This window comes from Neolamprologus multifasciatus, chromosome 9 (assembly GCF_963576455.1).
Source record: "Neolamprologus multifasciatus chromosome 9, fNeoMul1.2, whole genome shotgun sequence".
Taxonomy (NCBI): Eukaryota; Metazoa; Chordata; class Actinopteri; order Cichliformes; family Cichlidae; genus Neolamprologus; species Neolamprologus multifasciatus.
In genome coordinates, this window is record NC_140447.1 from 134754 (window position 1) to 159457 (window position 24704).

The 24704-nt window shown below is 41.2% G+C and overlaps 3 protein-coding genes and 2 pseudogenes across 5 annotated transcripts; 2 read left to right on the forward strand and 3 right to left on the reverse strand.

Moving 5' to 3' along the window:
- Window positions 1–4811: 4811 nt before the first annotated feature.
- LOC146510714 (uncharacterized) lies at window positions 4812–9239 on the forward strand (annotated as a pseudogene). Its single transcript, XR_014876263.1, has 9 exons — window positions 4812–5111; window positions 5271–5328; window positions 6655–6758; window positions 6994–7068; window positions 7440–7656; window positions 7969–8044; window positions 8257–8570; window positions 8681–8762; window positions 9200–9239. The product of XR_014876263.1 is annotated as an uncharacterized LOC146510714 (transcript).
- LOC146510715 (uncharacterized) lies at window positions 9232–12204 on the forward strand (annotated as a pseudogene). Its single transcript, XR_014876264.1, has 6 exons — window positions 9232–9395; window positions 9476–9562; window positions 9713–9966; window positions 10130–10230; window positions 11345–11466; window positions 11987–12204. The product of XR_014876264.1 is annotated as an uncharacterized LOC146510715 (transcript).
- Window positions 11976–15696, reverse strand: LOC146510716 (uncharacterized). The gene is made up of 6 exons (XM_085173213.1): window positions 15027–15696; window positions 14782–14827; window positions 14616–14707; window positions 14077–14187; window positions 13215–13482; window positions 11976–13138 (listed from the first exon to the last, which is right to left on the reverse strand). The coding sequence occupies exons 1-6, from the start codon at window positions 15488–15490 to the stop codon at window positions 12932–12934; spliced, it is 1188 nt and encodes a 395-aa protein (XP_085029339.1). The 5' UTR covers window positions 15491–15696; the 3' UTR covers window positions 11976–12931.
- Window positions 15697–20882: 5186 nt separating this feature from the next.
- Window positions 20883–23339, reverse strand: LOC146510717 (E3 SUMO-protein ligase ZBED1-like). Its single transcript, XM_085173211.1, has one exon. It carries the CDS (start codon window positions 23159–23161, stop codon window positions 22472–22474), a length of 690 nt encoding a protein of 229 aa, XP_085029337.1. The 5' UTR covers window positions 23162–23339; the 3' UTR covers window positions 20883–22471.
- On the reverse strand, window positions 21318–22423 carry LOC146510718 (E3 SUMO-protein ligase ZBED1-like). The gene is made up of 2 exons (XM_085173598.1): window positions 21943–22423; window positions 21318–21790 (listed from the first exon to the last, which is right to left on the reverse strand). The coding sequence occupies exons 1-2, from the start codon at window positions 22421–22423 to the stop codon at window positions 21318–21320; spliced, it is 954 nt and encodes a 317-aa protein (XP_085029724.1).
- Window positions 23340–24704: the final 1365 nt, after the last annotated feature.

The following is a 24704-nucleotide window of genomic DNA, read 5'->3' on the forward strand; positions in this document are numbered from 1 at the left end:
AATTTTTGTAAAGAGTCCAAAACAAAATGTCCACCAAGAGCACTGGAGCTCAGGGAATGGTCCAAAACCCAACATCCACCAACAAGACTGCAGCTCAAGGAACAGTTCATTATAAGTTTAGGAGGTCGGCCGCGTAGAAGGCACCAGCAGCGACAGAGCAGGTCCAGAGGCCGGCCACGCGGAAGGCAGTGGAAGCCAGAGGTGGTGGTGCTGCAGGCTGGATGGATCCCTCGGAGGCTCCAGCAAAGACTGGAAGCTGAAGCAGTCTCTCGGACCCTCCAGCGGAGGTAGATAGCTGACGGGCCTCTCAGACCCTTCAGCAGAGGCTGAAGACGAAGGCTGGGCGGGCCCCTAGGACCCTCCAGCAGAGACTGAAGACGAAGGCTGGAACGGATCTTTGGACCCTCCAGCGGAGGTAGAAGGCTGAAGCGGCCCCTTGGACTCTCCAGCGGATCCAGACAGCTAAACAGGCCACTTGGACCCTCCAGCGGAGGCAGACAGCTGAACGAGCCCCCCGGACCCTCCAGCGGAGACTAGGAAGTGCTGGCGGGCTCTCCAAAACCCCCAGCTGATGAGGCAGACGGCGGCATGGGAGCCATGGAGTGCTGGATTGGCTCACCTGAGCCTCCAGCAGGAGCAGATGCAGGACCAGAAGGTGTGGGGACACCTGGCTGTATGGGTAGCTGAATTGATCGTTGAGCGGAGGACTGAGCTAGAGGCGACTGAGCTAGAGGCGAATGAGCTAGAAGAGACCGAGCTAGAGGAGACTGGGCTGCTAAGGGTGACTGAACATGTGATGCAGCTAATGGCTGCTGAGCAGGAGGCAGAACTAACAGTTGCTGAGCAGGAGACAGAGCTACAGGGGACTGAACAGGGGACTGAACAGGAACCTGAGCCGATAACAAAGGTGATGGTGGAGGTCAGAATGGAGCTAGTGGTGGAGTAGATGACCGAGCTGAAGGCCGGGCGGCTGGCTGAGCTGAAGGCCGGGCGGCTGGCTGAGCTGAAGGCCGGGCGGCTGGCTGAGCTGAAGGCCGGGCAGCTGGCTGGGCTACAGGCTGAAGTGGTGGTTGTGGTGGAAGTGGCGCAGGTGGTTGAGTGACTGACTAAGCTAGTGACTGATTAAACCAAGCAGTGAGGGTTTCTAGAAGTGTGGCTGAGACCTCCTTGCCTGGGCTGCCCATCCAAAACAGTTCAAAACAGAGCCTCGCTCTCAGATCTGTTATTATTTGCTTTAGTCTTTTAATGTTCAAAAAACTGATGGAACAGGTAGGGGATGGCAGGAAGTGATCGAAAAACACTACCTGTTGAAGCCTCTTAAAATTGTCATGGATTACGCTCCTGCAGTAATCCCGCAGCTGCTCTAGCCATTCCTCCTCTGAGGCCAAATGTGAGTCTACTGGGCCCATTTTGTGGTCACGTCATTCTGTCATGGTATGCTGTGTGCCGGCAGGAGAAGAGGACCTCAAACGCTGGACTCACAGTGAACTAAAAGAGGCAACTTTATTGCACCGTGGCAAAAACTCCAAACATAAACTCGCAAAAACAGACCTAAACTGAAAACACAAAGCGAATAACAAAACACTAGGAAAACCTAAAGACAAGCGACTGGGAGCACGGAAGAAGAACACACAGCAAGTTGAGGGTACGGCGAGATGCTGAACACTGGAAGACACACACTATAAATACACATGAGGGAATGAGGAACAGGTGGGAACACAGCCAGAAGAAATGAGACCTAACCAGACAGAAGCAAAACTAGAACACTGACATAAGACATAAACCTTCAAAATAAAACAGGAAATCCACAGACTGCCAGCGATTCTACCTAACACTGAGCGCTAGAGCAGTCAGACTGTAGGGTGGCTCTGTCAAAGGTGAATTTTGGGTTTCAAGCAAGAAAAGAGAAAAAGGTGGAAATTAAACTCATAGCCAAGTTCATATGAAAGAAACCACTTGACGTTCCTATTGCTTACAGAAAAGAATAACAATAATATGCAAAAAATACTAATAATGTTATTATTCAAAATATTGAAATGTAAAAAAAAACAACAAAAAAATCTGGGACTCTCCACCATTTGACCCTAGAACTGAAAAAGCTTCTCAGAAGAGAGGTGAAACGTCTTCAAGCAACTTAAAGAAGTCCGGACGCTTTTCTTTCCAAGCTCCTTAGACCATTCCAGGTATTCTTACACCCATTAACTGCCATATTGTAATATTGCAAGCAATCCCATATTCCCTTTAACTCTGATGTATACCAAGCAATCTATTATTCTCAACAATGCTCACAACAAGAGTCAGTAGCAGAATATACTATTTGGCATTGTCAGAGAAGATTTGCCAAGGGTTTTCTTTTTCTTTTTTTAAATAGGTGCAACTCACAAACTCTGCTGCGCAGTTTCGCTCTGTGCAGAATGTTTGAGGGGTTAGCTGCAAGCAGCAGCCACCCTACTTTAAGACCCATTATAGTTTGCAGCTAAGCACAGGCTGAGTTTTGGCTGTTAAGTGCATGCTCAGAGTGAGGCAAGATGGCTAGCGTTTTCCCTTGTTTTCCTGAAGCCCTACACTTGATAGCTACAACAATGGCCTCTCCTTAAGGCTTCTCATTTCTGTTTTGAGCTTGGATTCATCCTACAGATGAGTGAGATACCCAGTGTTGGGAAGGTTACTTTTAAAATGTATTCCATTACAGAATACATGCCCCAAAATGTATTCTGTAACGTATTCCGTTACATTACTCAATGAGAGTAACGTATTCTGAATACTTTGGATTACTTAATATATTATCATGCTGTTTACAACTACATGAATGTACTATTGCTGTGATTTATTACTGTTACTGAAGGTCCGCGGCTCCGAACCGTAGTAAAGGGACCTCTGACTAATACGGTGGGTTCGTGTCGGGCTCGTAGCTGAAAAATAGCTTTACTTTGTTGTCTGGGTCAACTTTGCTTGCGAGAGACAGAGAGAGGCGTTGAAAGGCTGCTCCAACGGAACTTATTGTTTCAAGAGGAAAACACGAACACGGTGTACAGTCGAGTCTTAATAGCTTACTTACAGCTGGGCTCGTCAAGCACTCTTCTTGGCTGCAGTGGTTATTATTATATTTACATGCTTCCAGCTCCCGTTTTTGCTCGATGACAGCTCGTACTTTTCCTTTTTCTCCCTCCCTCGCTCACAGACACATAACGGGTATGGCAGTCCATTCTCCCTGCAGCACGGACTACACTGCCTATGATGCTACATTCTTTAGAGCTATGCCTGTAGCATTCTGCCTATTAGCTTAGCACAACAACAACAAAAAGGCCTCTCTCACCCAGGAAACACGCAGAGAGAGAGAGAGAGCGTCACCCTGTAACCATGGCAACCGTAACGCTGCCGCCTGGAACAACAGAACGTAGCTGTCAAACAAAACCCAAACAGTCCTGACCCGCCACAATATGAAACAGGGAAGTACCGCCGTGTAATCCATTTATTTCAACAAAGTAACTGTATTCTAAATACCACCTTTTTAAACGGTAACTGTAACGGAATACAGTTACTCATATTTTGTATTTTAAATACGTAACGGCGGTACATGTATTCCGTTACTCCCCAACACTGGAGATACCCTGTCATCCAGATGGCATTCTGGTGATTCATCTCACTTCATATGTGAGACTGCCACCTTCCCCATAACCTTTTTCGGATACACCCTCCCCTGGAGACAAAAGTATGGTTTCTCCTTTTCCTTTTCATGAACTGTGAAATGGAGACTGATCGGTTCTTTGGCTGCCGTAACTCTGCGATTGTGTGTTTTATTACATATACAAGGGACATTTTTATTTGATTTACTATTGAAACATTGTGCTATGTATGTGGCACAGTTTCTGCACTGTAAAATCTAATTAGTTCTCAGAACTTAAAAAAACTATGCAGACTCGTTGCCTAAAAAAACGTAAAGCTTACTTAAGAAAAGGGGTCAAGAAAGGGGCTCTCTGAAAATTCTAAATTCTAAATATAAACCATTATAAATGCCCCCTTCACCAATACCCGCTGTTCTTTCTCATTTTCATGCTAACACCCTCGTCGTCAACGACTGGCGAACTTTCTAAGAGCTTAAATCCTACTCACCTTTTTGGCTCATCACCATGGATTCCCTGTTGCTCAGCCCATCGGACCAAGATCTTACTCTTTCTCCACCTGATTTTCCCCAGGCAGTCCTGGATCTGCAGCCTGAATTTCCTAGCGGGGCTGCCGCAGAGAGCCCAATTACTGCCGGCCTGTCCGGGGAGCACTTCAGCGGCCGTCTCGTCACTCGGCCGTCAGGTCCGCCATATCCATTCCACCCAACTCCTCTCAGCTCGATTCAGCAACACATTGCTCATCCCCGCGAAACTACGACCTCCGAACCGCTTCTAGAGGACGACCCACCCCCAGCAAAAGTTCACGGTGGAGCTCCACTCCGGATCACTCTGAGACGCGTCTTCAGCCCCAAGGAGCATCTCGGATATCCTACCAATCTCAGCATCCAACACGTCGCCATTCAAACGCCCAGGTGAGGTCTTCCAAAGACTCTTTCCCATCGAAGACCTCAGACTGGACCGTCGCCCGTCTTCAACGAGTTTTGAAAGAGAGAGGCATGCGCTTTTGCCAATCTAACAACAAGGCTACATTATTCCATTTCTTCTTAACATCTCAGCGCCCCCGCTCTCATTCACCAAACAGAGGCTGTATCCCAATTCAGGGTCTGCAGCCTTAAAGGCCGCATTTTAAGGCGATTACGTCACCGCGACGAAGGCTGTCCCAATTCGAAGGCTGCTAAAAAATGCGGCCCTCAAATGTATGGAAGAAATATAGTATCATCAGAATTCAAGTATTTTTAGACATTGAATTTATAACACTAAATTTTTATCCTCCAAAATTGACCTGCAAAAAATTCACCTGCAAAAAATTCACCTGCAAAAAATTCACCTGCAAAAATTCACCTGCAAAAGTGATGAACCTTTGACCCAAGCCAGAGCAATCGGCACTAGATCGAGTCGAGCGGCTCTCAGCCAATTGAATTACGCTGTTTGATCACATGACACCGTTAGCCAGCAGTGTGTCTCCTAAAAGAGAGCTGTTTAAAGGTGAGCGATTAAGTTTTTCTCCTAAATAGAGATCATACAGAACGCCTAGTCCTACTTAAAATCCCATTTATTTTCATTTTATTTTATCATCTACTCGAACTAAGGAAAACGTTTGACTAACTCAAAGACAATTTCCTCGCCTCCCCTGCCTGTCTGCAGAGGCAGTTTTGAATTTAGGAGCGCCAAGATGGCAGCGGCAAACCCTGGCGGTTCTCCGGTAAGTATATTGTTTTTTATCTTCAAGTTTGTCTTTTGAAACGTTAATTTTTATTTAAATCCGTTGCTCACGTATAAAGTACACAGACGGGGTCTTTGCTCAACTCGTCTGAGGCGTGTCTCACTAAGCGCTACATGCTAGCATCTTGCTAACCGAGCTACCCTTTACATCATAGGTGTCAAACTCTGGCCCGCGGGCCAAATTTGGCCCGCAGCCTAATTACATTTGGCCCGCGAAGCCATACCAAATTACTATTAGAGCTGGCCTACTGGTATTATACAGCTAATATATATATTGTTTAGTATTAAGCTTTGCTTGTTCCATATTCAGTTTTCCAGCAAAACTTATTTGAGTCCATAAGAAAGATTCATTCTTATATCTGGAGGAAGATTTTTTTTTTTCAATAAATATTAATGTTAGCCCGCGACTTTGTTCCAGTTTTGAATTTTGGCCCACTGTGTATTTGAGTTTGACACCCCTGCTTTACATGCTGTGCTTTAGAAAATAGGATACTCGTTAAAAAAAAAATACTCCGCAGATATTGATAGATAGACGAAGACTGCAAATATAATGTTGGAAACGAGAACGGCATTTGGTGAAGGGGTAAAATACACCATGAATAAAGCCATAGAGTGAATGGCTGCCATGGTTGCAGAACGGCCTGATTTAATGACAAGAAAGGGGAAGAGTGAGGTGAAGTGAACCAAAGCTACAAAACACGGTCAGACAAGGCGGCAAAAGGGCAGTGATCTGTCCGTCAGTATGAAGTTGGTGTGTGCTTTGGTGAACAAAAACTCGAGACCGGTAGCAGGAAGATGGGAGACTCGTGTTTCACTGGAATAGTGGTGAATTAAAACATCCTTTGTTGGGGACATTTAGGTGTAAATGCATCCATACAGGCGAGACAGAGGCAGACCAGACAGTGAAGAAAACAAGGCAAACATTAGAAATATTAAAACGGAAATATAGGATTAATATAACATACAATTAGGGAAAATGTAAGGAACACAATGTAAATTATATTGTAAAGTCATTAAAACAGCATACTCTGATTAAAAGAAACATGTAATTGGGTAGGATGATAATAATAATAATAATAATAATAATAATATTAAAAAACGTGTACAAGATGGGTATGTATACTTGTACCCAGAATTTAACAACTATAAAGTTGTAGCATGCCAGACCATCTTGATTGAATGCAACTTCGCTCCACACAAGTTTTATGGTAGACATATTCATATGGTTATCTAATAAATGATTAATTCTTAGATTTTATTGAACGTTAATTTATAAATTGTTTCTGTCTTTATGTGTTTGTTTCAGAATATGCAAGATGAAATTATACAGTCAGCAAGACACTTGCTGCAGTTACTGACATCATCCAACCAAACTGCTGCTGTTGCTGCTGTGATGAATCAGAATACAAGGTACTTTAGCAAGACTTTTAAGTTAATGCTACATTTAACTAAATTGTTAAATTAGTTAAAAAAAAAAAAAAAAAAAAAAAAAAAAAATATATATATATATATATATATATATATATATATATATATATATATATATATATATATATATATATATATATATATATATATATATATATATATATATGTGTGTGTGTGTGTATATGTATATGAAAGAATATGATTTTGTTTCTTGCAGAGAACAGAGTCAAGGTGGCCAGGGTACCAGCTTGATCAACCCTGAAAGACCATCCCTTCAGCAAGAAATGACCAGGTGAAAAAGTCATAAACTAAACACTCTGCATGAGCATGGAATTTAGGATGCAACTTTATATCTTACCGGCTCTACACTCAGGGCTTGAATTACAACAACAGTCAATCACATAAAAAAATACTTTTGGTAGTTCTGAGTCTGTCACGGATCTGGCTCGGTTCGACCCAGTATTTTGAGTTCTGATGTTTTGGTTTATTTTTGAATGTTTGTGTTTTTCGGGTGCTATTATTATTATTATTATTATTATTATTATATTTCCATGTTTCTGTGTATACTGCAGTGTTAGTGCTGTGTTGAATTTGTATAAACAAACTAAAAAAGCAATTCATAATAGTCGCTTTTAAATAATTTTGTTAAAATCTTTGTGATAGGTCTTTTCCTGGTATTTTCTCAAGAGGAAAGGGAAAAAGGCGATTCCCTGCTACATCTCTGGTGCCTGCTAAGAAGCCTAAACCTCTTGAAGTGGTATTTTATTTGCTCCCAAAACAAATGGAGAAGACCCCAACAGAACATGAAAAATATATCCACACACAGGCAGGGATGGGTCAAAGAACAGCACATCTTGATGAGAGCACAACACATGAAGAGGTATAAACTTATTCTTTTTATTCACTGATCAAAACTGAGAAGTTTTTGCTTAATAAAAGTGTTATTGAAGGTGACCATCACTGCAAGTCACAGGTGGCATTTACAAAAAATAATAATATTATTGGATATTCATCATTAATCATGAAAATAGAACTGTAAAGTTTGGATTGAAAAAGATTTTTTTTATTATATCCAGTTTGCACTGTAAATGCATGGTTCTTTTACCGTTTCTTAGTTTATACAGGGCTATAATTAATGTTAAATGTGTAATTTCTTTAGACTCAGAGATTGTATTTGTATTATTGCTTTCAGTTAAGGGATGCCCTGAATGATTTGTTTCCCAAACTGAAGGAGGTAACAGGTGGCTGGCTGCTGTTCAAACCTGGGGGTGTGTATGAATTCTGCACTATGTAATTAAACTAGAAACTGATGCTGCTGTTTAATCAGTACTTTTAGGACAAGTTCGGTTTCACCGCATGTTGTGAATTCCTAATTCTGAGTAGTGTTGAAGATACTTTTTTTTTTTTTTTTTTTACTTTTCTTGAGGCATTGGATATATTTCATGATCAGAGTAATCTGCTGCAATTTGCTTTTATACAGGTGGTTGGGGAAGCCGAAAACTCTCTCTGGTTCCTCCAGCTGATATTGGCTATACAGGGACAATCCTAAAGGTTGCCAGTCGTGGGGGTAAAAACGTATATATATTGCTCCTATTCAAGAGGAACTTAGCAATGACCCTGTACCACTAAGTGATGAGTCCTTCAGATGCATGCCAAAAGCAAAATGCCAGAAGTGTGGCATAGGTGTTCCACTGCAACTTCTGTCAGAACACCTAAAATCCTGTCCTCCTTTGGAAACTCCCAGTGAAAGTACTGTGGTGAATTTAGATGGTGATGAACCTACAGAAAAGGAATGTAGGTTTTTTGACAATTTCATACTAACATATTACCCAAAAGCATAAAGTGTTAAGAGCTAGCTAGAAGGAAAAAATAAACTTTGTCCTTTCAAATTTATTGCACAACAGCACCACTGCAGCAGTGTCCTGTCTGCACAGATATGTTTCCCTCTGACTGCATTGAGCTGCATGCCTCTTCTTGTGGAGAAAGGTATTTAGCAAGAAAAATTTCAATTTTTATTGTCATTGGATTTAAGCCTTGACTGAAATTTAACAACATATTTTGATAGTAGCTCACGAAATGAAAAGGGGCATGAAGATACAGTAATTGAGGAAGGGCTAGCAGATATGCCAGGACCATCTGGAACTACATGTGAAGTCAGGGATGGTAGGTCAATCATTTAGTCACAGGTTATTTAAGGAAGGTGTTGATTAGTAACAATCAACAGCTAATGTGAACAAATCCCAGAAATCAAACCATTAGTTTGTATCCATTCAAATGGATCCATTCTTATTTTTGATAGCCTCATATTCAAACTACTTTAGACAATCCTTCAAAGGATAAAACATAATCTTTTTGTAATAGTATCTAGATAGAAGTTGATATACAGACTATATCCAATTCTAACCACTTCTATTTTCTTTTAGACTGGTTAACTGTTTTGGACTCTTCAAAGGCCATATATGAATGTGCAAAGAATGCTTTGGACATGCATGAAATGGAGAGCCCATTACGTCTCACAATGGACATCAGACAAACTGTAGCTGATCAGGACATGGCCCTCATCTCATTCTACAAGAGACCCAATGTTGAATGGGCACGTTTTGGAGTGCAGGCTTGAGGGTAAATTTGCTGAAAATGATACATAAATATATCTTGAAATAAATATTTGTATTCATTATTTTATTTTGGTGATCTAACAGGGGATACAGCTATTGGACAAGGAGTAATACGTTTTTTCTTATCAACATGCATGGAGAAGCTGATGTCTGGTTTTTGCATCAATTTTGGTTAGTTTGTTTTTGGTTGACCATACCTATGTTTGATGATCATTATATTGTATAACTTTTCATAACTTAATTGTCTGTTTATTTTGTGACAACCTCTGTATTGTGTGGAAGTAATTTTTTTTTTCTTCTTTCTTTTCATTTATCTCATAGCGAACGCTAATGTTACTCCACTTTTTGAGGGAGAGCCAGGCCATTACATACCATCAGCATCTCACTTTCTTGTGGAGAGTGATATGTTCCTTATGGCAGGGAGGATGGTAGGGCACTCCTTTCTTCATGGAGGCCCATGCCTATCTGGACTTAGCCCAGCCGTTGTGCATGTCCTACTTGGTGGTAGTCCTGAAACTGCCACAGTTGCACCCGAGGACTGTCCAGATCTAGACCTGAGAGGGACAATTCAGCTTGTAGGTTTTTATGTTTAAATGAGGGAACGTTTATACATTGCCCCTTGTGAGTGACATGTCTAACCTAGACTAAACCTTGTCTTTTGTTAATATTTTTTATGTATGAGGAATTAGGAATTTATAGTTCTTGTTTCTGTCTGAATTACTGTCTTATGGGTTACAGCTTGAAGGGCAATCCAAGCTGTCGGATGAAGAGAGAAAACGTGTTCAGGATCTGGCATATGCATGGGACCTCCCCCCCTTGACAGAGAACAACAGGAGATGGCAAGTTATCCAAGTGTGGGATAATCCAGTTTTGAGATCCCTTCTCAGACGCCTTAACGCCCACTCACATCCTGGGCCATCTGACCTCAGGAATTCGCATGATAAGGTGGGGCCAGGTTTCACAATGAACTCACCCGAAACTCTGGCTGATTGGGACCCACACCCAGTTCCACACCTTGGCTCAGGCGATTAGAGGATCATCAGGGGGTCCTTTTGTCCCACCATTTGACCTTAGAACTGAAGAAGCCTCTCGGATGAGAGGTGAAACGTCTTCAAGTAACTTAAAGAAGTCCAGACGCTTTTCTTTGCAAGCTCCTTTGAGTATCAAATAATAAACTTAGCATAAAAAACCTGTATTCATTTTTACAAATAAAATGCACAAATACTAAAAATGAGCATATTCTTGTGGACACAACTTGTGGACCATACATCTTTACTGCAGTTTTTCTTTATAGTCTTGTAAAAATAAAACCGCTCGAAAAGCCTGATTTACATGTAGAAAACGATTTTGTAGATCTGAAGAGAGATGTAGATATAATAAAGACATAATGACTAAAATACATTAGTAATTCTTTGGTAATACACATTTTCTAATTATAGATTTAGCCATTAATGTTGTTCTATTTTCATTTTTTGTTTGAGACAGTTTCTTCTTTTAAAATACAGTCAAAACTATGTAGAGGTTTGGGGATCCAAGTGAACACAAAAAGCACAAAACATGGATTATTATAGAAATTTATTCAAGGAATCAAGTCATGGACCATAAGGCTAAGTGGGTGATAGTGAGCTAAGAACAGGTGTGACTAATTAGATAAAATATGGCTATAGGGAAGGGAACTACCCAAAACAAGAAGAGACAAAATCCATGGAAATCTGAAGAATTCAGAATTATAAATATGACCTGAACCCAATAGTACCTGGAATTAAAACCAAAAACATGCTAAAATAAAATCGGGTATTAGGGGCACAGTGGGCTAAGAACTAAGAGTCGCCAAGTAAAAATGAATTACAAATAATTAAACTGAGAGACAACTGTTACTACTTTATTTCAGTTACTAAGTTATGTTGAGCAAGACATTATTTGGTTTCACAATGTGCAGCAGTATTTTTGAAGGGTATACTTTGTTCTGTTACAGGTCCTTCTTCAGCGGATCGTGTGGCCTGAAGATGAAGATGACTGTCCTCTTCAAACTAAATGCAGAATCACAGGCTACATGAGGCATTTTATTCTAAATGGTAGGTTTGCCATTTTGCAGAAGGGGAATACCAATAGGCAGCACGGTGGCACGGTGGTTAGCACTGTTGCCGCACAGCAAGAAGGTCCTGAGTTCAATTCCACCATCAGGCCGGGGTCTTTCTGTGTGGAGTTTGCATGTTCTCCCCGTGTTTGTGTGGGTTCCCTCCGGGTACTCCGGCTTCCTCCCACCGTCCAAAGACATGCAGCTTGTGGGGATAGGTTAATTGGATAATCCAAATTGCCACTAGGTGTGAATGTGAGTGCGAATGGTTGTCTGTCCCTGTGTGTTTGCCCTGCGACAGACTGGCGACCTGTCCAGGGTGTACCCCGCCTCTCGCCCTATGACAGCTGGGATAGGCTCCAGCGCCCCCCCGCGACCCTGAAAAGGATAAGCGGAAGCGAATGGATGGATGGATGGGAATACCAATATTATTGCAATGTTAAAAATATATTTTGTTTGGATTTCTTCGAGGTTGTCAAAGCTCAATGCTTAACTATACACTTTCTTTTTCTTCACAGCAACACCAAGTGAGCTGACAAATCTCCTAAAATTCTGGACTGGATGGGAGATTGTGCCAAAAAGTCTCACAGTGGAGCTAGTAGATGGCAGACATCCAACTGCTGCCACCTGCTAGGAGACCTTGCGCATTCCATACCACTACAAGGACTATTTAACTTTTAAGGAAGACCTGATTGCCTGCTCTGAAACCTGCCACTCAGGGTTTGGACTCATTTAAGTGAGTCATTGCCATAATGCAAGGTAGTGGTGTACAAGTCTCTGTTTAAGATTTGGAATATAAATGTTCACATCTACTGGGCCTCTCTGATGCCATTTACTCTGTGCAGGCAACATTGGTTCTTGGTTCAGTTCTCAGTTGTAAATCCCTTTAAGTAGTTCTTAAAACTGTCTTGAAAGTTTACCTTGTCACTGACATCTTACATGCATCTTGATCAAAATAAAAGGACAAGATTGACTTACTGTGCTGTTTTAATTTTGAAACATTCCTACCATCAGCCTTCAGTCAAATATTGCTTTACAACATAACATTCAAAGTGACAAGCAGTTTCCATTTAGTTTTCTGAGTGAATCAATATTTTTAAGTTCCCTCTCCCCTAATTCTTCAGTATTTACATTACGAAGCTTTACTAAAAATTGTTACTTATAGCGAAGTTTATAGTTTGAAACAGTTGGTGAACCCTGTGGAATCTCAGATTTCAGCACAATTTGAAGATCAGATCCCATTTCATGACCAAAGTCACAACAATAATCAGAACTGCTTATACACAATTATGTTAATGAAAACACCATGAAAATTCTTTGAGTTGGTTTAGTTTAAGCAGACTGATTGTCCAGATGTCCGTGATGAAGATCAGATTACATTTCATGACCAAATTGTGCAGAAATCCATGAAATTCAACAAGATTCACAAACTTTTTCCTGCAACTGTATGTAGCTTTCCTATTCTAAATGAATTGCTGACAAAACTGAACAGCCATAATGTAGATGTCCGCACCAAAGGACTGGGATGCCGCTCTTGGATTAACAACGCCCTGTAAAGTTGTCATTTGTTCTTCTGTCAATGGACAGTCAGTGTTCGGAACAACAATGCTTGAATGGTTATGGCAAGATAGGCCACTGTCCTCCCAGTCAATGTCTGGAATCTGGAAGCCCTGCAACGAACAAGCAAAATTAGGAAAGAATAATTGTATATAGGAATCAATGAGTACTAAAAATGTGCACCTTTACCGGTGTGTTTTCTGGAACAGGAACAGGGTGACCCAACTCCCACAGCTGGTTGGGACTCATGTTGTTTTCTGTTCGCAGCAGATGGTTGTCCCATCCACTGCAAAATGTATTCAAATCATCCTCCAGTCGAGGAAGAAAGACGTAATGGCAGCAAAAGAGGTGTGCAGCATTTGAAATGTCAAGAAGGCCCTCTTCCTCAAGGTTGTGAAGAACATCGTAGTAAATGCATGTAACGGCCACCCAGAGGTCTCTCCACAGTCGCTCTATTCTGAAATAATATATAAAAAATATTTAATTAGGTATGGCTTTTCTTGGTGTGTATGAGAAATTCCCTGCTTGTTTCTAACCCTACATAAAATGTGTGCATGACAACAGTAATAATACATTATCAGGGCATGTAGGAAGGACCCAGGCATATCACTTAAAAGGTGCCAAAAGGGTTCTGATGATCAGTGGCAACATGAGATGACAACCAGACCATTAACACAGAATGAACATTCATGGAAGGAAGGAACAGACTGGAAAAGGTGCGTGAATAACTAAAAAATAGGGCACATTCCTGAAGGCTCTTTGGGGTTTGTAGGACCTGTCCAATATTTTCTTCCTTGAGGGGTAAATAATGGAAATTGAAAGAAAAAACAACAACAAAAATCGCCAAAAAAAAGAAGCAACACCTGACACATATCAGACAGTATATCCTGCTGGATAGGGCACTGTTCTCTAAAGACATTTTACTACAAAACTTTTTCATAAAACTATACCCTTTAAATGTATGTATTTTTAAATAATGGAAATAAAGCTGCAACACCTTCCATCTTATGTCAGAAACATTTGAGGTTGACAGTATTTTATGAGAACAAACCTTTGATTGTGCACACTCTTTCCTGAAATGAAACTGCCTCTTCCTGTGCCACGAACAGTAAACATCAGCCGTGCAACCTCCACATTTTCCCCTCCATGGTCGCCACGAACCCTGAAAACAAAGAAAAGTACCCCAAAACATTCGAAGCTTTAAACAAACTTAGATCTGATAATAAAGAACAGCATATGCCTTAAGCAAAGTTTAAAAAAAAAAAATGTAAAAGAATCCTTAAAATCTTTCATTGCTACTGCTCTGGAATGCACTTTCCAGCATGTGTCAGTATGAAGTTTAATTTAACACAGCTGTTAAAACATTTTTCAGGATTTAACAGGGTAGTAATAATTACTTAGATTTATTGAATTTTTTTATTTATTCTTAAATATCCCCAAGTTACCATAACAAACATTTGAAATTAGAGATATATATATTGAGGGAAGTTAGAATCATCTTAAACAACTTTTAATGAAATATCCAAAGGTAGTCTTACAAAAGGTATGTAAGAAAATACCTAACCCAGAATAAAATGCATCACTTATCACCTGAGAGGAAAACCAAACTTCTCGACTGATTTTTGGAAGAATGCCAGTGTTGTTGATGCCAGATTGTTGGAAGCAGCACCGAGATACATAATCTTTAGAGGAAAAAGAACAATGAGCAACTTCCATGTAAATATTGCATTTGATTTACTTACTAAACTAAACTTACCTTACGAGAAAAGCCATCAATACCTCCAAAGATCACAATGTTATAGCTGAATGGGGAAAACATATTTTTTATCTATATTTGAATTATCACTTTGAAGTGTTTAAATGTAAGCAATGCAAGATGTAATTTATGTCTGTCCAGATGCAAATATAGTAACGAGTAAGATAACAAAATACAGTTCTGAACATTTGCAGCTGAAAAAATTCTCAGGAATATCTTTCATTTCAAAAGATCAAATAATTTACCGTATCAGTTGGTGATTTGTGTCAATATGCATTAGAGACTGTGGTCCTGGGACGGAATAAGCATGTCGAGCAATGCATCCCAAGGAAACCATCCTTGACACAACACCAGCTGTGTCAACACGGTGCATAGAACTTCGAACCCTTTGGTACTGGACTCTGTGTCCTCTGGCCTGAAGAAGTGCTTTCACCATCCGGTATCCAGCGTGAGGCTGCCTGGATTTTATGTCTGTAATGCATTGGTCCAACTCTTCATCTGACAGGCTGCTATAGAGTGCTTTGACTGAAAGATTGAACTCATTCATGCGTCGGAATATTGTGCTTCTGGACATTCCCAAAATTTTAGCAATGGCTGGGATGGACAAGTTCAGTTCCAGAAGGCTGTTAAGATGATAGGGGGAAAGAGCCATTCTTAGTCGCCCAGTAGGTCCCCACTCAAACTGAATGACAGCACTATGTAGATTCATTTTATCCTTTTCTCTGTTTATCAGAGTATGTAAACTACATAATGCATCTAAGAGGACAGGGCAAACCTCAACTTGACTGGACAAAGCTTGTAGAAAAACTAGTTCCTGGGTGCAAATGAAATCTAAAAAGTCCAGATCCAGGGGAAGGTGTTCAAGACAATGTTCTAAACGTGAACGCAGTCTCCGAAGAATATGATGTAGGAGAAGATCCTAACAGAGAGGAAAAAGTAGAATTATTTTTGTAATTTTTAAATCACCAACAAAAAGTGAGTTAAAAACACAATGTTAGTTACGTTAACTGAATATTCTTAGGCTATAAGATTCCAATGTTTATTTTATCATATTTCCTTATGGTTCTTTCAAAAAAGTTTATTTTGTAATTTATGCCATTTGTTGCAGTATTTTGATTTTCTGGTTAGGATTTTATTTATTCTTTTCTTACATCTTTTGTTTTAATAGCACAGTATATTTAAAAATTGAGCTCGCAAGAGAAAAAGCTTTATTTTCTATTTTATCTTTTTTATTTAAATGTTTTTGAGAACAAAGCCAAACCAAAACTTACTGAAGAAAGCTAGAACTTCTTGAGTTCAGTGTTCCCAAGGAATACTCTGAATGGATGAGAAAAAAATAAAAAAGAAAAGAAAACAGATTGCCCGGCAGCGTGTTTCATTTATGAAAAGGTCAGAAAATTAAATTTGATATTGTCAAATTTAATCCCTTTTGTTTATGAAACAGTGAGAATGAATTTCTTAATGGGTCGCTCAGTTTGGGGAAATTGCGGGTAGCCTGCAAGGGCCTCAACTTATCCATTCCCACAATGTGCAACAAATGGGCACAGCTGATCTTCAACAGTGGAACATCGGCCAGTTACTTCCAACTTTAACGCAGCTTGTAGTCTTGGAGAGCAGCATGCCAAAACTGCATGCACAACTTCTGCTAACAGTGGAAACAGATTGAGAAATCCATGCAAACAGATTCATAAACCGAAAGAATATTATTTTACAGGATTAATTATCATATCAGCCGCTGGCTGATCACAAACCCTGAGGGTGTATATGAGAAGCAAAAGAAGCAGAGGGAATATCCCGTTTAAGTTTAGATACTATTTGTAAAGATATTGACCATATTCTTTTCTGAAAGTGTGGATATAATGGATGGGGTAAGGTACTGGCATGCTATAACTTTATAGTTGTTAAATTCTGGGTACAAGTATACATACCCATCTTGTACATGTTTTTTAATATTATTATTATTATTATTATCATCATCCTACCCAATTACATGTTTCTTTTAATCAGAGTATGCTGTTTTAATGACTTTACAATATAATTTACATTGTGTTCCTTACATTTTCCCTAATTGTATGTTATATTAATCCTAAATTTCCGTTTTAATATTTCTAATGTTTGCCTTGTTTTCTTCACTGTCTGGTCTGCCTCTGTCTCGCCTGTATGGATGCATTTACACATTGCATTTTATGTCCCCAACAAAGGATGTTTTAATTCACCACTATTCCAGTGAAACACGAGTCTCCCATCTTCCTGCTACCGGTCTCGAGTTTTTCTTCACCAAAGCACACACCAACTTCATACTGACGGACAGATCACTGCCCTTTTGCCGCCTTGTCTGACCGTGTTTTGTAGCTTTGGTTCACTTCACCTCACTCTTCCCCTTTCTTGTCATTAAATCAGGCCGTTCTGCAACCATGGCAGCCATTCACTCTATGGCTTTATTCATGGTGCATTTTACCCCTTCACCAAATGCCGTTCTCGTTTCCAACATTATATTTGCAGTCTTCGTCTATCTATCAATATCTGCGGAGTATTTTTTTTTTTAACGAGTATCCTATTTTCTAAAGCACAGCATGTAAAGGGTAGCTCGGTTAGCAAGATGCTAGCATGTAGCGCTTAGTGAGACACGCCTCAGACGAGTTGAGCAAAGACCCCGTCTGTGTACTTTATACGTGAGCAACGGATTTAAATAAAATGAACGTTTCAAAAGACAAACTTGAAGATAAAAAACAATATACTTACCGGAGAACCGCCAGGGTTTGCCGCTGCCATCTTGGCGCTCCTAAATTCAAAACTGCCTCTGCAGACAGGCAGGGGAGGCGTGGAAATTGTCTTTGAGTTAGTCAAACGTTTTCCTTAGTTCGAGTGGATGATAAAATAAAATGAAAATAAATGGGATTTTAAGTAGGACTAGGCGTTCTGTAATGATCTCTATTTAGGAGAAAAACTTAATCACTCACCTTTTAAACAGCTCTCTTTTAGGAGACACACAGCTGGCTAACGGTGTCATGTGATCAAACAGCGTAATTCAATTGGCTGAGAGCCGCTCGACTCGATCTAGTGCCGATTGCTCTGGCTTGGGTCAAAAGTTCATCACTTTTGCAGGCGAATTTTTGCAGGTGAATTTTTTGCAGGTGAATTTTTGCAGGCGAATTTTTGCAGGTGAATTTTTTGCAGGTGAATTTTTGCAGGTGAATTTTTTGCAGGTGAATTTTGGAGGATAAAAATTCAGTGTTATAAATTCAATGTCTAAAAATACTTGAATTCTGATGATACTATATTTCTTCCATACAAATGCGTCCTTAATTTCCCTGAATTTTAAGGACATGGCGGTGTAGACTTCGTGGCCCAACATATCCCAGAATGCATAGCGCGGCGGTGGGTGTGGATAATTTTGCCGGCGAATGAGGGAAGCCCGAAGAGTAAACTTTAAGTAAGTACTGAATATTATGTCACTTATCTATGTGCATAGCTGGACTGGCCATCGGGCATACCGGGCATTTTCCCGGTGGGCCACTGGTGATTTTTTATTTTTATGGGCCGATCGAATTTTTTTTTTTTTTTTTTTGGAAGGGTATAAATAATGAAAGGTGTTGGATTGGCCAATTGGTCATGATGAACTCTGGGCTGGACCAATTACAGCCGAGGAGGTCGGATGCACCCTCCCCCTTGTTTAGCAATCTTATAGGCCATCCATCGGCTCTTTGTTACTTCGGAAACATGGCTGAAACAATTTCCACGACGTAATCCGATAACAACCGATCTCTTTACCCGTCGGCTTCCTGTGGCTGTCATGCAACAGGTGTTGTGCCAAAAAGTGATTGCCTGCCAAAAACTGATTTCCAATGTTTGCGTGTATTTTTATGCGTAATATCTATGTTGGTAAATAGACTTCGGTGAACAGCGTTTACAAAGGGGCTATATATGGAATTAAAAAATTATCTGTTTTTTCAAGTATCTTTACAACTCTGTGTTATTGTACTTACATTATAACCAATCCGGTCCTTTATCCCCACTTTAAATATTTTTACAAAACTATTGTAAAATTTGAGCCATTTCTGCTGTCCAACTACTTCTTACAAAAGACATTTTTTTTATGTTAATTAGACTTTTTTTTAACGGCATAAATAAAGGTTATATAAAAGTCACTGCCAAAGACTGATTGTGGCTTCTACCTTGTTACACTAATGTTGTTTGTATCTCAATATGACTTTATGTCATCCATGAGGGATGCATTTGACATATGTTTCACATATTATAGCCCAACAAGTTACTTATAGCAATTTAAATACAAGCAATCAGTTTTTGGCAAATACCGGAAATCAGTTTTTGGCAGACAATCACTTTTTGGCACAACACCGGCAACAGTTTCTTGCCATTTTTTGTGTTTCTTTTTATCGCTGTGTAACTGAGTTCAATTGAAAGCCTGCATGCGCTAGTACTGCTTGCCACAAGTTCCCAGAATCCTTTGCGGTTTTACCCCTGAATGACGTCACATTTTTGGTGGGCCGGTCTCTAGTCAAAATGCCCGGCCGATTTTTTGTCCCAGTCCAGCCCTGTCTATGTGCAAATGTTTAATAATGAAGAACATTAAAACATTACTGTTGGCCACATGTCGGCAAAGTTATGTGACATTAGTGACGTTTGTACTAACTTGGTTTTACAGCCTTTACTTTAAAATATACGCCGTTCAATAGCTGACCTTAATCTTACAGAGAATGATCAAAGCTCATGTAAAAACAAACAAACAAATGAACAAAAGATTTTCTCCTTCATTTCTGTCAAACAAAGCTGTATGAAACGTTTCCAGCTGGTAGTATCATGGTTGCTAGGCAACCTGGGCAGCGCAACGGAGGCCAGACCGTCCCATTTCACAAGCCTCGCACTTCCGGCCTTAGCGGTCTTTAAGTACGCGGCCCTTGAGGATCGTTGAGGCTGCGTACTTTAAGGCTGCAGAGCCTGAATTGGGAAACAGCCAGAGTTAATCCTCCTCCGGGCACAAATGAAGCCAACGCCTCCATTAATGATGCTTCCTCACTCCTTACAGCCTCACCCAGCCAGCAACGGCCGCATCTCGCCACCACATGCTCCCTCCTCGGCCGCTCCTCCTACTGGGCGCGGCACTCGGCCAGGGTTGCCAGTTCTGTGGTCTCTGATCCTTCCTTTGCAACTCGCCTCAGCACACCCTCTTGGCACTGGGTTGCCAGGTCCTCAGCCGCTCATTCCTCAGCCGAACTCTGCATCTAACCTCGGCACCGGGTTGCCAGATTCTCAGTCAGTCATCCCTCAGCTAAACTCCGCTGCTGACCTTGGCACCGGGTTGCCAGTTCCTCTCACCTCTGCTCCTTTCTACAATACTTCAGCTAACATTCCTACAGTCAGGCATCCGACCATACATCCCTCTAACCCAGCAGTTTTTCCTCGGTGAAGCTTTGAGCAGCACCTGGCCAAGCCTTTTAGCCTAGGCCGCATTTTTTCAGGCTAACATTTCCCAGTTTTTGCTGCCCTCAGCAATTCCTCATCCCAACCCACCGGCCCCAAAACCTTCTCCTGTATCCGCTAACCTTCGCCAACAAATCATTGGCGAATATATAGATTTAGCCAAGCTCATTCTTCCTCGTCTCACGCAGCCTTCTCTTCCCAGGGTAATCAATGGCCATGACGTTCCATCATTATACGTGGTACGGCCCCTTGTCAGGAAAAGAGCTCATTTCTGGTCCATCTTCTCAATGATTTCCTAGTCATCTCCCCTCCCACGTCACCGCCAGCTCACGGGTTATCCACTCTGACGTCAGTCTTCTCTGAACTCAGCGTTCCATTGTCGGACATCCCTAGAGTTCCTCGGCATAACCCTCGACACTAGGGGTATGTATTGGCAAGAATCTGGCGATACAATATCTATCATAATACAGAGACTATACGATATATTGCGATACTAAAAGCCAGACGATATTTGTGTTTAGGACTGCATTTAATTAGGAAAACTCACAGTAAACAGTCCAAACTGTTAAATGCTTGACATGAGCCATCTGAAAAAAAAACAACCACTCTCTCTCTAAGTTCAAAATGAATGGAGAAATTAACATCTGCCTTATGAGAAGTCATGTCAAATAAACAAACAAAAACTACTTTACTGAAATATCAACTATTTCTTTAACATGAAAAAAGGTAAACAATGTAACGCTGAGGTCTTACTTACTAAGTACTATGATTGTAAAATACTTATCCAAAAACTGCTCTATGAAGCATCAAAACAAAGCACTTTTTATGTGACCTTAACATAAACAAATATAAATCAAAAATGAAACTGCTTGAAGAATCCATCCAAGTAAACATTAACAAACAATGTAAAATGCTATTAAAATTAAGTGTTAATAAAATAAAGCACAGCTCTGCAATGTCCATCAATGGAACACTTTTAGTAAAACCTGAAAAAGGGAATTTACTCATTTAAATAAAAGTGCTTATGAGACTCAACCAAAATACCAAACATTCTCAAATCTGAGATTTTACATGTTATAGTGTTTTCTCAATGCTTATTTTTCAATTTCCAGATTTTTGTGCAGGAATACAAGCTGGTCGACATGGTCAGCTCTCAGGACACTTCTCTGTGCATTTACTATGTCTCCTGCAGAGGAGAAAACTCTCTCTGCAGAGACACTTGTTCCAGGAATGCATAGGAAACTCCTTGCCACTTTGGATAGTTGAGGATATTCCTGTTCATGGTCCTTCCACCAACTGAGAGGATTTCCTGTGAGAGGCAAAGGGGTCTCATCTCTATACCTCTTGATCTCAGCTGCAGCAACATCATGTTCTGATTTTGGTGCAGTATTGTCACTAGTAGAGGCAAACGTAGCTCCAAGCAAGTCCACCAATGCACATGAGCTCCTCTGTCTCTTTAGGGGTGGCCGAGGGATCGAGTCAAAGCTGTCTTTGTTATGTGGGTGATAAGCCTCCTCTGTGGCATTCTCTTCCTCCACTTGTTTGTCAGTCTCCTTATTCTTTTGCTCTGTAAAAACATCAAATTCAAATAGTATTAATGTCACAACTATGTCATCCATAGTGTCTCCTTCTCATTTACATATCTCTTTCCCAGATCTTCTGCTATGGCAGTCTTAATGTCCCTTACTGTCGGTGTATCATCAACACTTTCTTGTGCACCCATCACAAGCTTGGCATGAAGAGGAGCAATGATGGACAGGGTTGGCATGCTATCCTCTGACATCACCAGGGTGGCGTCCTTCATAGGCTTGAGTGCCCTGACAACTTCTTCTGCACATATGATGTCAGACTCACTTAATGTGAAAATTTCTTTTTCACTTCTCCTAACTTCTGCAGAAAGCAGAGCCGCACAGATGGCTGGTTGCTGTTCTAAAAATCGTTCTATCATATCATAGGAGCTGTTCCATCTTGTAATTACGTCCGTGATCAATCTGTGAGCTCGCAGCTGAAGGAGGCACTGTTTCTGCTTCAACTGATTGCTGGCTGTGGTGCTGCGCCTAAAAGAGGCTGTTACACGTCGGATCCTCCCGAGAAGTCGCACCACAGATTGTATTTTCAGTGCTTTCTGTGAGGCGAGATTCAGACTGTGTGCAAAACACTGTATGTGCGTTATGCCTGCAAGTCTAGCCGCGAGAGCCATGTTTGGTGCATTATCGGTAACAACAACAAGGTCCTTTGCGTTCAATCCCTATTCAGCCACAGCGTCAGTTAGTAACGCTGCAATGTGTTCACCTGTGTGACTGTCATGCATGGCTCGGGTTTGTAGTACATGAGACTGAAGGTTCCACTGGTCCGTTATGTGATGTGCTGTAACAGTTACGTACGATTCAGTGGCTCTCAAAGTCCAAGCGTCGCATGTCAAAGCAACTGTCTCTGCCGAGCTGAGAGAGTCCAGCACTGTCGCTTTGACTTCTTGGTACAACTTTGGCAGAGCGATGTCCGTGATGTGTTGTTGGGAAGGAACGGTGTAACGGGGCTCCAGCGTTTTAATAATATTACGAAATCCTTTATTCTCCACAACACTCAGAGGGCGCATGTCTTTGCAAATAAAAACAAGTACTGACTGCGTTATTTTTTTTGCACGAGTTGAAGTTGCTGGTAGTTTTGAAAAGTTAACTTTTTCAATTGTCCGTTGAGCGGGATCACCTCGTTTTGTTTTAAAATTAGCATTTGACGCTACATTGCTATGGTGTCTACACACGTGTGTTCGGAAATTTGTGGTGTTACCCGAATATTTGACTCTGGCGGTGCAGATTTTACAGACTGCATAGCTCTTGTCATAGTCTTTACTGCCTTCTTTTGTCCTAATTCCAAAATAAGTCCACACATCAGCTTTGAAAGCTGCTGGGGCCAGCTGTATCCTCTCCTCATCGGTCATCAGTTAGCTAGCACAATTGGCTACACATCCACTGTTCTACTTCGTTGGTTTTTGGCAAACTAGACGCTTCTACAGTTATCGCGAGACCTCGTTTTTCCGTAACGTAAAGGCGGTAAAAACTGCAAACAAGTGGCCGGAGTTTGAATTCCAACATACAAAAGAAATACACAGTAAATGCATGTAATTTTTTAATTAAAAAAACCGATAACACTGATTTAGAATATTGATTCAGTATCATTACATTTTAATGTATCAATATTTTTCTTACATCCCTATTTGACACTGAACATTTCCAGGCCTCCCTGCCTATCGAAAAGCTCAATTGCATTGCTCTTCTCCTCCAAAACATTCTCCTCGCTCCCACTTGCTCCAAACGACAGCTGCTCTCCCTTTTGGGACACTTAAACTTCACTCTACACATAATCCCTCAAGGCCACTCCTTTATCTCTTACTTGCTTTCACTCACAGCATCTAAACCATCACTCACTGACTCCATCACGCTGGATAGCTCTTCCACAGCCGAACTGCGTCTCTGGCAACTTCTGCTCACTAACTGGAACAGCATGACTTTCTTCTTTGACAATCAGCTGTCCTACCCACAAGCGGTCCCTCCCTTCGTCAGCCATTTTCAAATCTACCCGGTAGTCATCGCAGCCTTACTGTGTGGCCACGATTGGCCACGAAGCTCCATCCTACGACAACCAAGTTGACCTAGTCGTAGTCGACTAGCTCAACTAGCCAACTAGTTGACCTAGGAGATGCAGAACTCATCAGCATCTCCCGAGCATGCATATATATTATATATATATATATATATATATATATATATATATATATATATGTATATATTATGTCAGATTACGTGAAGTACCCTCAGAAGGTCTGCTAGATGATGTTAATGCAGCACTATGGACGATACCTACAGCCACGATTACCAACACTAACAAGCTGATCTACAATATGGCAGCAGTGATCAGTGAGATGCTTGGCTACAAGTTGAACAGCCACAAGGGGCAGTACCCTCCATGGAGAAGGAGGCTAGAGGCTAAGATCAAGGTAGCACGGAGGGAGGTTAGCCAACTATCGGAGTTGCAGAAAGGCGTGATGAGGAAGGTGCCTAAGAAGTACAGGAAGCTGTCCATGCCTTGGAAACTGCCAAGCAACGACTCACAGCCTTGGCCAGCCGTTTGAGGAGGTACACCAAAGAGATAGAAGGCAAGAGAATAAACCAGCTGTTCTCCACAGAACCAGCCAAGGTGTACTCTCAGTGGCAGGACAACAATATGAGAATAGCACCACTAAGGCTGGAGGCAGAACAATACTGGAAGAGCATATGGGAGAAGGACGCAACCCATAACGGCAATGCTCAGTGGCTAGTGGATCTGAGGGCAGACCACAGCGACCTCCCCAAACAGAGTCCAGTAACCATCACAGTGGCAGATATCCAAGAAAGGGTCTCCAGTATGAAGAGTTGGACAGCACCAGGCCCTGATATGGTTCACGCCTACTGGCTGAAGAAGCTGACTGCACTCCACGAGCGCCT

Coding starts and splice junctions, on each gene's coding strand:
- LOC146510716 (XM_085173213.1), bottom strand. CDS start 15,490: ATGAATCTACATAGTGCTGTCATTCAGTTTGAGTGGGGACCTACTGGG. Junction 14,708..14,781: donor TTGATGGCTTTTCTCGTAAG/GTAAGTTTAGTT, acceptor TTTCCTCTAAAG/ATTATGTATCTCGGTGCTGC. Junction 13,483..14,076: donor AAGAGTGTGCACAATCAAAG/GTTTGTTCTCAT, acceptor ATATTATTTCAG/AATAGAGCGACTGTGGAGAG.
- LOC146510718 (XM_085173598.1), bottom strand. CDS start 22,423: ATGGCTCTCGCGGCTAGACTTGCAGGCATAACGCACATACAGTGTTTT. Junction 21,791..21,942: donor TCATGCCAAGCTTGTGATGG/GTGCACAAGAAA, acceptor ATGTTTTTACAG/AGCAAAAGAATAAGGAGACT.
- LOC146510717 (XM_085173211.1), bottom strand. CDS start 23,161: ATGACCGATGAGGAGAGGATACAGCTGGCCCCAGCAGCTTTCAAAGCT.